Source organism: Electrona antarctica (genome assembly GCF_951216825.1).
Source record: "Electrona antarctica genome assembly, chromosome: 14".
Taxonomy (NCBI): domain Eukaryota; kingdom Metazoa; phylum Chordata; class Actinopteri; order Myctophiformes; family Myctophidae; genus Electrona; species Electrona antarctica.
The window spans coordinates 3,450,781-3,466,993 of record NC_136795.1 but is presented as its reverse complement, the minus strand read 5'-3'; the positions used below and the strand labels follow the sequence as shown (position 1 = coordinate 3,466,993).

The 16,213-nt window shown below is 43.8% G+C and overlaps 1 protein-coding gene across 1 annotated transcript; it reads left to right on the top strand.

The window, feature by feature from the left end:
• The first annotated feature begins 773 nt into the window (after window positions 1–773).
• LOC306936461 (putative ATP-dependent RNA helicase DDX5) lies at window positions 774–14,087 on the top strand. Its single transcript, XM_079519955.1, has 13 exons — window positions 774–916; window positions 1,900–2,059; window positions 2,703–2,799; window positions 3,652–3,785; window positions 4,400–4,465; window positions 4,560–4,701; window positions 5,190–5,350; window positions 5,874–6,046; window positions 6,608–6,718; window positions 7,758–7,819; window positions 8,330–8,389; window positions 11,771–12,028; window positions 12,315–14,087. The coding sequence occupies exons 1-13, from the start codon at window positions 867–869 to the stop codon at window positions 12,956–12,958; spliced, it is 2,118 nt and encodes a 705-aa protein (XP_079376081.1). The 5' UTR covers window positions 774–866; the 3' UTR covers window positions 12,959–14,087.
• The last annotated feature ends 2,126 nt before the right edge of the window (window positions 14,088–16,213 follow it).

Below are 16,213 nucleotides of genomic sequence, written 5' to 3'. Positions count from 1 at the left end.
CTAAAATATTCTACACAATATTGTAAAAGTAGCTAAAAGGAAAATATTATTGCTGCTAGTCCATAGTCATTATTGATGAAGGAATTAATTTCATTTCAACATTTCAAAGGATGACACATCAAATATGTGGTAGGCTATTCAAAATTAATATAGCCTATATATATATATATATATATATATATATATATATATATATATATATATATATATATATAATCATACTGGGATAAATTCACATTGCAGATTGCAGATTGCAGATTGCAGATCCGATCTAGAGCGGACACGGAAACAGCTGAAGTGTATAAATACGCAATTTACAGGATATAGTAGGCGGGGCTCTTGACCGGATCAGAGCACTGAGCAGTAAATAGAAGCCAGACTTTCTACGCATGATGTACTCTGCTGTGAAAAGCCTGAAAATGCTGTGGTGGAAGGTTTATCATATATTAATAAAAAAAAATGACCCTATAAAAAAAGAATATAGGCATATGGCTTTTCTCATTTTGGTATTAAATTAAATAATTGTCTGGCTACAAACATGAACAGAGTCGAATGATTCTGCTTCCGGCGGCTGTGTCGCAAATTGCAATTATCAGAGAAAAAAAATAACAACACAGACAGTAGCATCATCAACTGTAGCGCCTGTACAGTACCGTACAGTATACCTAACTCGTATTTGATTTAATGCTTATGCTTTTGGATGGCAGACGTTTTTCAATAATGTAACTTTTTTGTTCGTGTGGGATTCGCGTACGTTAGCACAACAAAAACTGTCAAGCTAGCAAGGCCTAGTTTAACACAACTAGCTTATTAAAAAGCATTTGTTTTCTTTCCGCACCTGCTTTATATAATTGATCTAGTTTAGAATGAGAGGCTCTTACGGGGACAGAGACAGGGACAGAGGCCGTGACAGAGGGTAAGTAGAACGTTACATCACATAATGGGCTTAAACCACTGGTTCACAAACTCTTTCATGTCAAGGACCCCCAAATTGACACTATAATTAGCCCACGGACCCCCCATTAGAAAAGATACGCCAGGGACCCCCCATAAGAGAAGATGTTTTTTTTTTTACAGATCTGGCAGTGATTCTCAACCCGTTTAATTTCAATAAGGACCCCCAGTTTGACATGCATTAGTCTACGCACGGACCCCCATTTAATGGCATTTATCTCTGGGAGTCTACTCTGGGACCCCACTTTTTATTGTAAAATCAATGTTAATTTAACTCTGAGAGTGTACAAATGGACCCGTTAGGGTCCGTTTGGTTCCATTTGTACACTCTCAGTTACAGACCCATAAGGGTCCATTTGGTTCCAAACTATCATTTAGCTGGGGACCCCCTGGAACTCCCTCAAGGACCCCACTGTGCTAAACAGTCGTTTGTTTTCTTTATGAAGAATTGCTACATATTGAAACGTGACTAAATTCATTTCGCTCCTATGCCACCAAAATGTGGAACGCCCTACCAACAGTCATTAAGACATGCGAATCCCTTGACTCCTTCAAAACCGCCCTCAAAGGGCACCTACGGACGGCTGCAATTCGAAACTGGTTCCCGTAAAATCTGAATCCTCCACCCACCCCTTTTTCCCCTCACTGTATATGATTCTTTTTCCTTTTTACCTCCTCTATGATGATTTCCTGTTTTGACTATATAGTCATAGTTGTGTATATTCGTACGTCTCTATTTGTTTTGATGAATTGAAAATGGTGGGCCCTATTGTAAACAAGTGTAATGCTTTATGGTGTCGTCCACTCACAGTTAACAGTTTTTGTATTGAGTTGTACTTGAAATGTACTGTAATTCTGCAAAACTGTTAATAAATCAATCAATCAAATGCAATTATGTTCCCATAAGATAATTGTCACAATGTTTATTATGTTGTCGTCACACAGAAGCCCTCGCTTTGGCTCCAGCAGAGGTGGTGGTCCCGCTGGCAAGAAGTTTGGCAACCCAGGGGAGCGTTTACGCAAGAAGAAATGGGACATGGAATCACTTTCCAAGTTTGAAAAAAACTTTTATACTGAACACCCAGAGGTGCAGCGCTTGAGCCAGGTGTGTGTGTGTGTGTGTGTGTGTGTGTGTGTGTGTGTGTGTGTGTGTGTGTGTGTGTGTGTGTGTGTGTGTGTGTGTGTGTGTGTGTGTGTGTGTGCGTGTGCGTGCGTCACAATGTATCTGAATAAACTGGTCATTCTACAGAATAGTCAGTCATTTTGCAGAATGACGAGTTTAATATTATTCTGCAAAATAACTGACTGACAGAGCAAGTTATTTTGTGGAATCGTTGATCCCTGTTAGTGTTGGGTTAGGGCAGTGGCTCCCAAAGTGGGGTCCGGGGACCCCCAGGGGTCCTTGAGAGAGTTCCAGGTGTATGTATGTATATGAGCTTTCCATTCCATTCGAGGCCCTTAAAAAATCCAGACCCTAGACACGTCACATTCGACAAAAGAACAACAGGAAGCACCATTCGTCACAACATTGTCACACTCGAGCGCTGCATTCCCCCTGGAATTATTTTGTGTTTCCCAACCTTAAACTTATAATTTTGCAGAATTACTAGTTATTCATATTTCCCACATTCACTGTGTGCGTGTGTCTATAATTCATGTATCTCGAGAACAGTCCGTCCGACTGACTTGTCATTCCAACGAGCCTGGGAGATGTTGCAACTTACTTTGTTGAGCCTTTTTGTTTTCAGTATGATGTCGAGGAGCTACGCAGGAAGAAGGAAATCACCGTGCGAGGCACCGGCTGCCCCAAACCCACCACCAGCTTCACTCACGCACATTTTCCTCGTAAGTTCAAACGAGAACAATCTACATGCATGTAGACCAGGGGTGGGCAACTTTGAAGATGGAAAGGGCCACTATAGTTCCATAATCACTCGAGAGGGCCACATTGCATTTACTGTCGTATCAAAAATAGCAGATCTACAAGCTCAAAAGGCGTCGCAGTTTCTGAATTTCTGAATTGAAACCCATTTTTTATGCTAATTTTGAATTGGAATGTTTTTTTAATTTCAAATGCATTTAGTTATAGGTTACTTAGGTTAACTTTATGAACTTAAATGCAAATAGATTGGACATTGAAAAAAAAGACAAAGTTCTAATACTAGTCATTCAGCTACTGTACTGAATTAATTAAAGCGGGTCATGTTTGCATGTTTGTAATTGTAACAGCTGAAATAACTATCAATATTCTGATATTAACCTGCAGGACAAATTAAGGGGGGGGTGGGGGCCGCATCTTGCCCCTGGGCCGCCAGTTGCCCATTGTAGACCTTTTATTGAAAACATTTATTCCATACGAGTCATAACTATTACAAACTACTCAGTCTGGCTGGATTAATTTATTAGAACAACAATAGGAGTGGCAGTGCCTCAGTTGAGTGGTCAGAACCGTGAGGTTCCCAGTTCGAACCTGGGCTCCCCAGAGTTAGTGTCGAAGTGTCCTTGAGCAAGACTCTGAAGTCTGAACCCCTAATTGCTCCCGATGTGCAGGTTGGTGCCTTGCATGGTTTCCTCCGCCATTGGTGTGTGAATGCCTGGGTGAATGTAATGCACAATCTATGTAAAGCACTTTGGAGTAAAGTGCTATATTAATCCACCATTTACCATTTTAACATAACGTTTCTCCACCCCATATAGAATATGTGATGGATGTGTTGATGCAGCAGAACTTCAAGGAGCCCACAGCCATCCAGGCCCAAGGTTTCCCCCTGGCTCTCAGTGGGAGAGACATGGTCGGCATCGCTCAGACTGGCTCTGGGAAAACTCTATCTGTGAGAAACATTTCCTCATTATAATGAATACTGGAAAGCAAGGGCTTTTTAACTCGTCAAGAGTATGAGTGAGGACTGACAAACTGTTATTTACTGTACACCAGAGTGCTTAGCTAGAACTTAGATTATAGAGCGTCGCAGTCCTGCCCCCTTTCATGATGACGCCAGGCCCAGGAAATGATTCCCAATGCATTTTTCCCATAGACATTTCAAAAAGTATTTATTTAAAGACGGTTACGCCGCGGACAAAGCCAACTCGAGTCGTGACAAATCATGACAATAAACACAATATTTTGGACCAAACAAATGGTAACCTGCCGTTTTTTTTCTTCTTTCTAATTCTTTGTTCGGCTGTTGTCATGATTTGTCACAACTCGAGTTGGCTTTGTACAAGGCTTAAAAGGTCTTTAAATAAATACTTTTTGAAAAGTCTATGAGGAAAATGAACGGGGAATCATTTCCTGGGCCCTGGTAGGGGGCGGGACTGCGACGCTCTATTGGAAACAACGTTTTGTTACAATTAATGCAATCCCGTAAAATTGTTCAAGGGTAGTTTAAAAAAATGTTGCCGTAAATTCTGCATGTATTAAATATTGTATCCTTGTGTTCCTCAGTATCTCCTACCTGCCATTGTGCATATAAACCACCAGCCCTACTTAGAGAGAGGAGACGGGCCCATCGTAAGTAAACCAGATTAACACAAAATGCCTTTATTAATGAATATTGCATCTGGACTTTAGTTCTATTTCATTAATAATTGAGTGTCTCCTGCAGTGCTTGGTCCTGGCCCCCACCAGAGAGCTGGCCCAGCAGGTACAGCAGGTGGCTGGTGAATATGGAAAGTCGTCACGTATTAAAAGCACCTGTGTGTATGGGGGCGCTCCTAAGGGCCCACAGATCCGTGACCTGGAGAGAGGTGAGGAATACTCCTCTCTTTGTGGCATAAGGGGCGGCGGTGGCTCAGGGGTAGAGTGGCTGGATGGTAACCGCAAGGTTGCCAGTTCGAACCCGGGCTCCCCCAGAGTTACTGTCGAAGTGTCCTTGAGCAAGACACTGAACCCCTAATTGCTCCTGATGTGCTGGTTGGTGCCTTGCATGGTTTCAGCTGCCATCGGTGTATGAATGTGTGTGTGAATGGGTGAATGTAATGCACAATCTATGTAAAGCGCCTTGGATAAAGGTGCTATATAAATGCACCATTTATCATTTACCATTTTATACTATTTTAGATGTACATGTTTTGATGTTTGTTATGTCCATGTTCATGCATTTCTTTATTCAGTTTAACCCATTCAGGACAGGAACCACTTTTGGGGTTGTTTTTGTTTATTTCTTCCTTTATACGTGTATGAGAGTATATCAAGAGGATGGAATGCAGATGACTGCCCTCTCCTTCTCTCCTAGGTGTTGAGGTCTGCATTGCCACCCCAGGGCGTCTGATTGACTTCCTGGAGGCCGGAAAGATAAATCTGCGACGCTGCACCTATTTGGTGCTGGACGAGGCTGACCGCATGCTGGACATGGGCTTTGAACCACAGATCCGCAAGATTGTTGAGCAGATCAGGGTAAACCATTAACCCATTTAGACCTGAGGACGATTCTTAAAAAAAAAACGTGATTCTCAAGCAAGCTGTGTTCCATGTTTCGGTACATTCTTTTACCGGTACATCCTTTTGGTGTTTTAAGCATTGTTATACTTTAGCTATTGAAAATAAAATACAATCTACAAGCTCATAGCGCGGCACTCGGTGCCGGCGTGCCGCGCTATGAGCTTGTAGATCTGCTATTTTTGAAAAATCGTGAAAATGTGGCGCAAATCTTTGAATATATATTCTTTCAGAACCAACATTTTTAACTCATATCTTTGCTTCTGGGGGGGTCCCTGAAACAACATATTTTCAGATGGGGGGGGGGGGGGGGGGGGGGGGGTCGGTGATAAATAAATAAAACATCGATATTTCAGAAAACTGTCTTAACGGATTTATAAGGATTTAATTTCGACGTCAGGCCTAAATGGGTTTTTAAAATGAATTGATGCTGCAGGACTTGGATGTTATTGCTCATCATGTGATGTGGTTCTTCACACAGCCTGACAGACAGACCCTGATGTGGAGTGCAACCTGGCCTAAAGAAGTTCGCCAGTTAGCCGAGGACTTCCTGAGAGACTATGTCCAGATCAACGTGGGGGCTCTGGAGCTCAGCGCCAACCACAACATCCTGCAGATAGTCGACGTCTGCATGGAGAATGAGAAGGAAAACAAGTAAGTGATAAGTGTCCGGCGGCCATTTTCAACTTTGTTTTCACTCTGCTGCGACAATAACCCATTTAGACCTGAGGACGATTCTACAAATGTCTTCTAAATCCTGACAGTTTTCTGAAAAAAACTTTCTGTGTCAGTCGTTCTCAAACATTTTCATGTCACGGACCCCCAAAACTATATGTAATTAATTGGCCGTCGACCCCCCCATCTGAAAATATGTTGTTCCAGGGACCCCCAAGAAGCAAAGATTTTGAGTTAAAACCGCTCGCTGTGAAAGAATATATATTCAAAGATTTGCACTACATTTGCGATTTTTCAAAAATAGCAAGTGCCGCTCTATGAGCTTGTAGATCTGCTATTTTTCAATAGCTAAAGTATAACATAATGCTTAAAACACCAAAAGGGGTTCCTGCCCAAAATGGGATAATATAGCATGAATGTGTCTTATAACTCAAGACACAAACAAAGCCCAAAACAAAATTCAATGGACGGTTACATTACATTTAGTTCTCTCTCTCTCTCTCTCTCTCTCTCTCTCTCTCTCTCTCTCTCTCTCTCTAGACTGCTTCAGCTGATGGAGGAGATTATGGCTGAGAAGGAGAACAAGACCATTATCTTTGCAGAGACCAAGAAACGCTGTGACGACCTCACGCGCAGGATGAGGCGAGACGGGTAGGTCTCGCCTGAGAGTTCCCAGACTCTCCCTGCTGGCAGAATGCAAATGTTGTCCAGCAGGGGGAGTGGTTTCACCAGGCTCGAAATGCTTTGGCCATGTCTTGTGATTTCTGGTCAAACAAGTTTATTCGACGGTCCATAGCCAAAGTAATAATGGCTGCAGTACGCCTTTGTGGTCTCCGAGCGATAGAAGAATATCCGTCACATATAACACACAGTGGAAGTAACTTAAAGGGATAGTTCAGATTTGTTTAACTTAAGTTGTATGAAATACTTGCCATTAATATAGTGGTTGCAACTGTATTAATTGATTGCCTGAGTCCTGTGGTGGGAGTTCTGCTCTGGTTTTGGTGAAATATCAAGTAGTTCCGGTCATTTTGTGGGGGGCACTGGGGGCCACGCAGTAAAAGTAAATGAATCCACAAAACGAACGTAATTTGTATTGTTGACCTATTTCTAAAATATTAGTGCAACTTCCGTTCTTTTTTTACCCCTCTATCACACAGAACTATGTTTTTTGTGTCCATATCACTACGCCCCAAAAAATAGTTCCATGTGATAGAGGGGTCAAAGTTGAACGAAAGTCGCGCTAATATTTTAGAAATAGGTCAACAATACAAATTACGTTCGTTTTGTGGATTCATTTACTTTTACTGCGTGGCCCCAGTGCCCCCCACAAAATGACCGGAACTACTTAATATTGACCAAAACCAGAGCAGAACTCCCACCACAGGACTCGGGCAATCAATTAATACAGTTGCAACCACTATATTAATGGCAAGTATTTCATACAACTTAAGTTCAAAAAATCTGAACTATCCCTTTAAATAACATCCGGGTGCGTTTTTTTGTCTCTCCTTCAAAATTAGGGTTGCACAGGAAAACATCCTGGCCGCTACGGGTGAATTAACTAATTAATCCTGGCCCGGAAAAGGCTTAACAACAAGTCTCCTAGATATTATTTAGTCGGAACAATACTTCAGATCTAAGTCACAGTGCTACTTGGCCAGCTGACGGTCACCGTTTTACCTCACAGGTGGCCGGCGATGTGCATTCACGGTGACAAGAGCCAGCCTGAGAGAGACTGGGTGTTGACAGGTTGGTAAAACACAGAGATGGAGGTTTGTCCTCTTCGATGATTACAGCAGTGGTTCCCAAACTTTTTCATGTCAAGGACCCCCAAATTGACACTAATTATCCCGCGGACCCCCATTTGAAAAGATATGCGAGGGACCCCATAAGAGAAGATTTTTACGTTTCTAGCAGTGATTCTCAACCGGTTTCATTTCAAGGACCCCCAGTTTGACATGCATTAGTCTATGGACCTCCATTTAATGGCATTTCTATCTCTGGGACCCCAAATTTATATTGTAAAATCAATGTCAATTTAACTCTGAGAGTGTACAAATGGAGCCAAATGGACCCATTAGGGCCCATTTGGCTCTCAGGTACCCCTGGGGGTCCCCGGACCCCACTTTGGGAACCACTGGATTATAGTATCTTCACAGACTTCAGGCACTTTTTGACTGCTTTTGTTATTTGCTGATATCAATGTGCTTGGAAATGAGGCATAGAGCTCACACATCTCTCTGTTATCCCACGTTCCAGAGTTCCGTAGTGGCAAAGCTCCAATCCTCATTGCTACCGATGTGGCCTCACGTGGTTTGGGTATGTCACATCATCATGTGCTCAAATGCCATGCATAGCTGATTACCACACACACATACACACAGTCACACACACACACACACACACACACACACACACACACACAAACACTCACATTTACACGCACATATTTGTTTGGTAATATACCGTATAAGGTAGATCACTATCCTTATTGCATGATGTAGTACATTAGGTTTGTAATCAATTGTCAGCAACCATGCACATATTTAGCTTTCCTTTTGTTGTGCAAAGTGTGGCTTCTCTAACAAAGAACATACAAAGAACAACAATACTGATTGTAAATTGAGAAGTAATATAATATGACACGGGTCTTCATGTGTCAAAGTTTTAGGTAATTTTTTTATCCTACTTGAATGAAACATAATATAGAGAGATTCTGTGAAAATGAGAATGACATGGATTGGTGAATGGTGGTTTGATTTGCTCTGAGACGTGTGAAGATGTAAGGGGTTGGTGATGTAGCCCCTTACAAGATGACATATCAACTATTTAACCTAATTCTGTGTTCATTTGTTTTTCTTTTGATTTTATTATTTTTTTTGTTTTGTTTTTGTTTCCAAGTCTCTCTTCCGGCAACTAGAAGCACACAGGCCCTCGGGAGCCTGCAGCCGGACCTAGGCATGACTAATCGAAACCTGAGTTGGGGAGAGAGACGGCCTGATTAATCAATCCCAGACACTGGCCTCATCTCTGCTGAAAACCCAGACCAGTGCCCTCAAACAAAACTCTCCCCCTTCCAGACACTGACGCTGCCTGGGCGTCAAGGCCGGGGGGAGGGACAGGGTGCTACTGGGATACCAAATTTGACCCCGGGGTGGGGGGCTTAAGTCACTTAAGAGGGCGAAGAGGGGGGTATGGACAGGGGGGCGGGCTCCCCTCAGCCAAGCCGACAGCCTGTTACAGTAACGCACCACACCACAACAGTAACAAAGACATTCCTGTAAAGCAGTGAGACTGTATGGACACCTTTTCCAATATCGATGGCTGTATGCTATTGATTAAAGAAACCCACATAGCCTAAGCCTTTTTCAGGAGTTCTCTTATCATTCCCCCAGTGCAGTTCACACTATATCAAAGCTAAAGACCACCCCCTCCCTCCCTCCCCTCCCCAGAAATTGGACCATGGATGGACTCCTGTTCACGATAGCCTTATTCCAGCTTCCGCAAAGCTGAGAGATTCTAGTGGTGCGTTACGAGAAGACGCAGCGGCCAGGAAGTGGGGGAAGGAAAGCACCCAGGGCTGTGGCGGCGTGGACGGCTATGCTGGAGGCTCCCCTCTGAACTGCCCCCTGCCTGCAGCCCCCCCCCGATGCCCCCCCCCCCCCCCCCCACCACTGGCAGTGCTGTCCGGCCTCTCCCTCTGTGGACGTCATGTCTGGTCCTGGCTGGCAGGAGTCCTGGCCTGGAGGAGCCACGTCTTTTTATATCCACCTCGCACTCCCCCTCTTTCTCCTTCTCGCTCTGTCTCTGTCCTCAGACCCACTCTCTCCCCATTTTCTCTTCTTGTTCACTTTCTATGTCCTTTCTCTTTTCTTTTGATCCGTTTTCTCGGTTTCTATTTATCTGCAAGTCCCTCCTTTCCTTCCTACCACCTCCCTTCCTGAAGTCCTCTTTCTCTTTCTCTTCTATCAACCCCCCCTTCTGACCTCTGTTTTACCTGCTTGGCCTCCCTGTTGTGACCAAGGACTATCTAAAGAGGACGAGAAGCGAAGACCGTACGGTGGACACCATGTTGCTCCCTGGAAGGAAAGTTGTACATGCACAAATTTGGGCATGTACAACTTCCTGGTCTCAACTGCGCATGTTTCTTTCCTTCCATGGAGCAACATGGCGTCCACCGTGCGGTCTTCGCTTCTCATCCTCTTTAGATAGTACTTGGTTGTGACCTTTACCCCGCCTCCACACTGTGTCCTGCTTCCATCTCCCTTCCCCAACACACTTTGACACCTTTTTTTTTCTTTGTGTGTGTCATACACAAAACTACCAACCCCAGGGCTCTTCTGAGAAGAACCTGTAAATAAATCGTAGTCATCGCTCAACAAGTTGCAAGGTCCCCTATCGGCTCTTGTTCACACAAGTTGAGTTCCCTAGCACTCTGTGTTGGGCTAAAAAAACAGCTACCAACAAACCAACTCTTCTTTTTTCTGCTCCAGTGTCTGTTTCTTGTTACTACACATTAATCCCTGGGCTCATGGATATCTCTGTCAAATTCTGGATTATGTCCCGGGAGGCATTTGGATCCAGATCCTCTATGGGTCCGCCTCTGTTTGTCTCCACCTGCTGCAAAACCCCAACAACCACCCCTGGCACCTATAACACAGTTAGAAACCACCTTTTATGTCAGCGGTAGAGTTGAGACTTATTTGCTATGAAAAGCCAACCAAAGGGAATTTGTACTCATCGCCCCCAAAACTAACAATACCCCCAAAAAACTCCAACACCAATTGTTCCCAAGCTGAAGAAGGCTTGGAGACGTGAAGAGGCAGAGATAAGTACCAAAGACAGCATCGTTTCTGAACACAGCCCAGCCTGTGTTCTGGCCCAGGACCTTTCCAGCGATGGGAGGGATGTGGAGGAGTAGGCGAGGTGGGAGTAAGGACCTGTTTTTGGTGTCCTTCCTACCCTTGCAGACCTCCCAGGAAAGGTGAGGGGGAGGAGGGTGGGTTAACCTTTTAAGTCATCTCTAAATCTGAGACAGGGTAAGTACCTCAAACCCCTGTCCCACCTCGTTCTTCCATCCAACCGCATTAAGACAGAAGACCCTTCCCCCCCCCCCTTATATTTCCTAATCAACAGTGTTTTCAGAGCCCCTTTTCAACTGCAATAAGAAACAGACTTTAGACAAATATATGTTTATTTTATTAATAATTTCAAGAGCGTCATTTTAATCAACTGTCAACTTTTTTTGATAGCTGCACATTTGAAAGAATGATTCGTTGGTTCACTGTCTTCAAAAAGTGTTTGTCCCATACATACAATTTTGTTGAAAGTCTTATCAAACCTGAATTGGTATATTACATCATTTATATTACATGCTGTAGTTGCTGACTTGCTGTACCCTAAAGTGGGGTAGAGTATTTGTCCAACTTAGGCTTTGCAAAATAGAATGCTCTGTAAGCGACACAAATTTTAGCTGAAGTCTAAACAGGTAAGTGACGATGGGTGTCTCGGCAGGTAGACTAAAAGAAATCCCAAATTCCCAAAGCCAGCATGATCACATCATTCAATGTACTGCATCAGTCAGGTTCACTTTCTAATTTACATTTCTTCTTTTCCCTCCTATATAAAATAACCCGCCGTGCCGCCACCGCCACCCCCTTTTTCACCCTCGAAACCAAACATTCTTCCGAAACCGTAAAGACGTGGAGGACGTGAAGTTCGTCATCAACTACGACTACCCCAACTCCTCGGAGGACTACATCCACCGCATCGGCCGCACGGCCCGCAGCACCAACAAGGGCACGGCCTACACCTTCTTTACCCCGGGGAACCTCCGGCAGGCTCGGGAACTGGTCCGGGTTCTGGAGGAAGCCCGGCAGGCCATCAACCCCAAACTGCTGCAGCTGGTGGACAGCGGCGGCCGGGGGGGAGGCGGAGGAGGAGGAGGAGGAGGAGGAGGTGAGATGCAGTGTTTGTTTTTTTGGCAGCAAATTTCTGTTTTTTTAGTTTTAGTCATAGTCTTTGGAATAAAACTTAACAGTTTGACGCCACATCACGCGGAACCCGCCTTTTAATCAAATATCCTACGCTGCCTGGATTGTTTTATTACCTTTGGAGCATACGCTGAAGTATTTTGGCGTTTGTTCCGTGAAAATCGTGATTGTTTTAGTGTTAGTCTAGTGTTAACCATGTCATTTCAGAGTCCTCTCTCTCTCATCTCTGTCGTGTCTTTTCCTGTGTGCAGGAGGCCGTCCTCGGTTCCGCGGCAACAACAACAACAACAACAACAACTCCTCCTCCAACAATCCCAACCTGATGTATCAGGACGAGTGTGAGCGACGCATGCGCTCGGTGGGTGGCGGCGGCGGGGGCGGCGCCAGCAGTAAGGACACCCGCGGGGGGGGAAGGGGTGGCAGCAGCAGCAGCAACTTCAGAGACGGGCGGGACGGCGGGCGGGACGGCGGCCGGGGCAGCGGAGGAAGAGGAGGAGGAGGAGGAGGAGGAGGAGGAGGAAGCAGCCGGGATGGCGAACGCTCCTCGTCCTCCTCCTACAGAGACCGCGGTAGCAGGGACGGCGGAGGAGGAGGGCGCGGCCACGCCTCCAGCTCCTCCTACGGCCAGTTCCAGAACGGCGGCGGCGGCAGCAGCGGTGGTGGTCAGTACAGCAGCTCTAGAGGAGGTGGAGGAGGACGAGGAGGAGGCGGCGCTGGGTCCGGCAGCAGCGCTGGAGCACAGAGTGCTCCTCCAGCGCCCACGTCTGGCCCACAGCCCCTCATGGCCCAGCAGTTTAAACCCACCCAGCCCATGATGGGCCTCATGGGACACTCGCCGTTTCAGTTTGCTCCTCCACCCGCTCCCTCTTCTTCTTCTTCGTCGGCCAGGAAGTAATGTAGCCACGTACACGCACGCGCACACACACACACACACACACACACACACACACACACACACACACACACACACACACACACACACACACACAAAAATATACCGATGTTTGTGAAAATGAATCGGAAAACGTTTGATATGTACCCAATGTTATGTAAGGATTTGGCTTGGGAACGTAGGTATTTCTCAGTTGTGTACCTCTTTACTGATGAGCGAAATAGGAACTTAGTCACAGGTACATGGTGGTCCCTGGATGACACACACACACGCACACACACACACACACACACCATGTACCTTCTGTTACAACATTATGGGCGTGCTAACATTAGCACTTTGAAGTTTGAACTACTTGCCTCAATAATTGGTTGAGTGGGGATTTGTTTTCATTTCATTTCCTCATCAGCATAAAGTATTCTGTTGAGAGTAACATTAGGACAAAATACCCACATTGTGTAATAATGTGAAACAGTGAGTTCTTATAGCTTCTGTTTAGTTTGTGGATGTTTCTCAGACGCTGTTAAAAGCTTTCACAAGCTAAAATGGACCCTTGTTTATGTTACAAACCTTCTCGTTTTGTATTTGTTAAGCTTCTCTGTTGATGTAAGCTGCTAATAGTGAGTTTCAAAGTATCTGATTTTGCCTTTAGGTGTAACAAAGGTAGGTGCTTCAGTTACTTTATCTTGTGTGTGTTCTTTACTGTAGCTGATCTGTAGGTTTTGTACATAACTTTATTTTCATGGTATTTGTAAAGCACTAGGCCCACAGAGGAGTAGTTTTAGAGTATAATGTCTATCTACGGACTATAACCTGCTGTTGATTGACATTTAAAGGTTCACTTCTTTAAAGCGCACCTTGAGTTTAGTTTGCTACAATTTCTATTTTATTTGAGGAATAACTGACTTCAGTCATCGTGTCCTTGTCACACCCATGCATGTAATGCTTCCAAGTCGTCTTAGCAGTTTTTTGTTGTATTCCCGAAATCTGCTGAACTCATCTGATGTCAGTTAATCACTGGTGTGATTTGCTTCTGTGATAAGCTGTGTATAGCTTACTAACACTATGTTCACTTTTTACTATCCTTGTTCTCTTTTTCAGGTTTCAATAAAGCTGTAAAGTTTACCATTGAGTCTTTTCTTTTTACATTATGTCCTAGTGATATGCGTCAACCTAGAATTTCTAATTATTTCTGTATTCCTCAGGGCTTCAGTGAGACAAATTCCTCGTAGATGCAAACATAACCTGGCCATAAAAATCATCACATAAATCCCTTCGACTTGGATACCTCATTATTTTTCCATAATTGAGTTGCGATATTTCTAAATAAAAAGGGTCTCTCCAGCTCTTTTGATAAAAAAATCACACCTGGCTCAGGCTGCTCAACGACACCACTGGGTTGGCCTGGGCTGTGGCTCAGCGGTCCAGGCACCTTGGCCGGTAGCCCAGTCTGGCAGTGTGCCGCGGGTTCGACTCCCGATCCCGACGGCCTTTACTGCATGTCACTCCCCCATCTCTCTCCCCCATTTCCTGTCAGCCTACTGGCTGTCCCTCTATAAAAAATATATAAAATAAAGGCGAAAGCCGCAAAAAAAACCCATTAACGCTGGGTTGCAGCTGTTCGTACTCCAGCCAGACAGACATACGCACGTATGTCCAGTCATTTGAGCGGTTCGGCACTGCTCAAAATAAAATACATAGGCTTCAGCCCTGAATCGCTACGATTAAAAAAAACAATGAAGTGAAACGAAATGAAAATTCAGTGTCAGGCTAGAATCTAGCCTGACACTAGCCGCTAGATGGTATGCATTTATCAGCCCGAATGTTATGACTCCAGGTACACTGATGATTGCGAACGCAGTGAGCATTTACTATGAGACCCTGCAGATCACGTCTGTGTGTGTGTCTGTGTGTCACGCTTGTAACACCACCCGCCCACCACCAGAGGGCGCAGCTGTATCACACACAAAAACACACACACACATGCACGCACGCACACACACACGCACGCACGCACACACACAAAAATCTTAACTTAAAAAAAAACTTAACTTAAAAAAAAAACTTAAAAAGGAAAAACGCACACAAAAAACTTAACTTAAAAAAAACTTAACTTAAAAAAAAAACTTAAAAAGGAAAAACCCACACAAAACTTAACTTAAAAAAAAACTTAACTTAAAAAAAAAACTTAAAAAGGAAAAACGCACACACAAAAAACTTAACTTTAAAAAAACTTAACTTAAAAAAAAAACTTAACTTAAAAAAAAACTTAAAGAAAAAACTTTTTAAAAAAAAACCTAAAAAAGAAACACGCACGCACACATACACACACTAAAAAAATAACTTGAAAAAACATTTCATTTAAAAAAACTTAACTTAAAAAAAACCTTAAAGTACGTAATTTATTCTAATTGTTGTTATTGCAATTTACGAGCTGCGTTCGCTTCCCGCGTTTGCGCGTCTTACTTGTGTGTCAAAGTTCAATGTAAAATTGGCTATTTTGTCCAAAAACCTGTATCCGGAACAGTGGAGAGTAACAAACAGCCTCGCAGCAGCTGGTGAAAAATCGAGTGTTGCAAATTAAAGCGAAAGTCTGGAACATAAATGTAGTGGAGTGAAAGTCCAATATTTGGATCCAAGATGTAGTGGAGTAGAAGTTGGGAGGGGGATGTTTTAGTGGAGTAGAAGTTGGGAGGGGGATGTTTTAGTGGAGTAGAAGTTGGGAGGGGGATGTTTTAGTGGAGTAGAAGTTGGGAGGGGGATGTTTTAGTGGAGTAGAAGTTGGGAGGGGGATGTTTTAGTGGAGTAGAAGTTGGGAGGGGGATGTTTTAGTGGAGTAGAAGTTGGGAGGGGGATGTTTTTTTGGAAATACTCAAGTAAAATACAAATATCTCAAACTTAAATACAGTACTTGCGTAAATGTAAGTAACTTTCCACCACTGCTGGTGACAGAATGACATTCATGATGCTAAAACAGCATACATACTAGTACAGTACGTAGCAACACTAAAATGATGTCATGATGCTAAAACAGCATACATACTAGTACAGTACGTAGCAACACTAAAATGATGTCATGATGCTAAAACAGCATACATACTAGTACAGTACGTAGCAACACTAAAATGATGTCATGATGCTAAAACAGCATACATACTAGTACAGTACGTAGCAACACTAAAATGATGTCATGATGCTAAAACAGCATACATACTAGTACAGTACGTAGCCATTAGGCAGTAGTACAGTAGTGCGGTG

What these genes read in the sequence shown, in the direction of transcription:
- LOC306936461 (XM_079519955.1), top strand. Translation starts at nt 867, where the DNA reads ATGAGAGGCTCTTACGGGGACAGAGACAGGGACAGAGGCCGTGACAGA. An exon ending in GACAGAGGCCGTGACAGAGG is followed by an intron (nt 917 to 1,899) that starts GTAAGTAGAACG and finishes GTCGTCACACAG; the next exon opens with AAGCCCTCGCTTTGGCTCCA. An exon ending in AGAGAGGAGACGGGCCCATC is followed by an intron (nt 4,466 to 4,559) that starts GTAAGTAAACCA and finishes TGTCTCCTGCAG; the next exon opens with TGCTTGGTCCTGGCCCCCAC.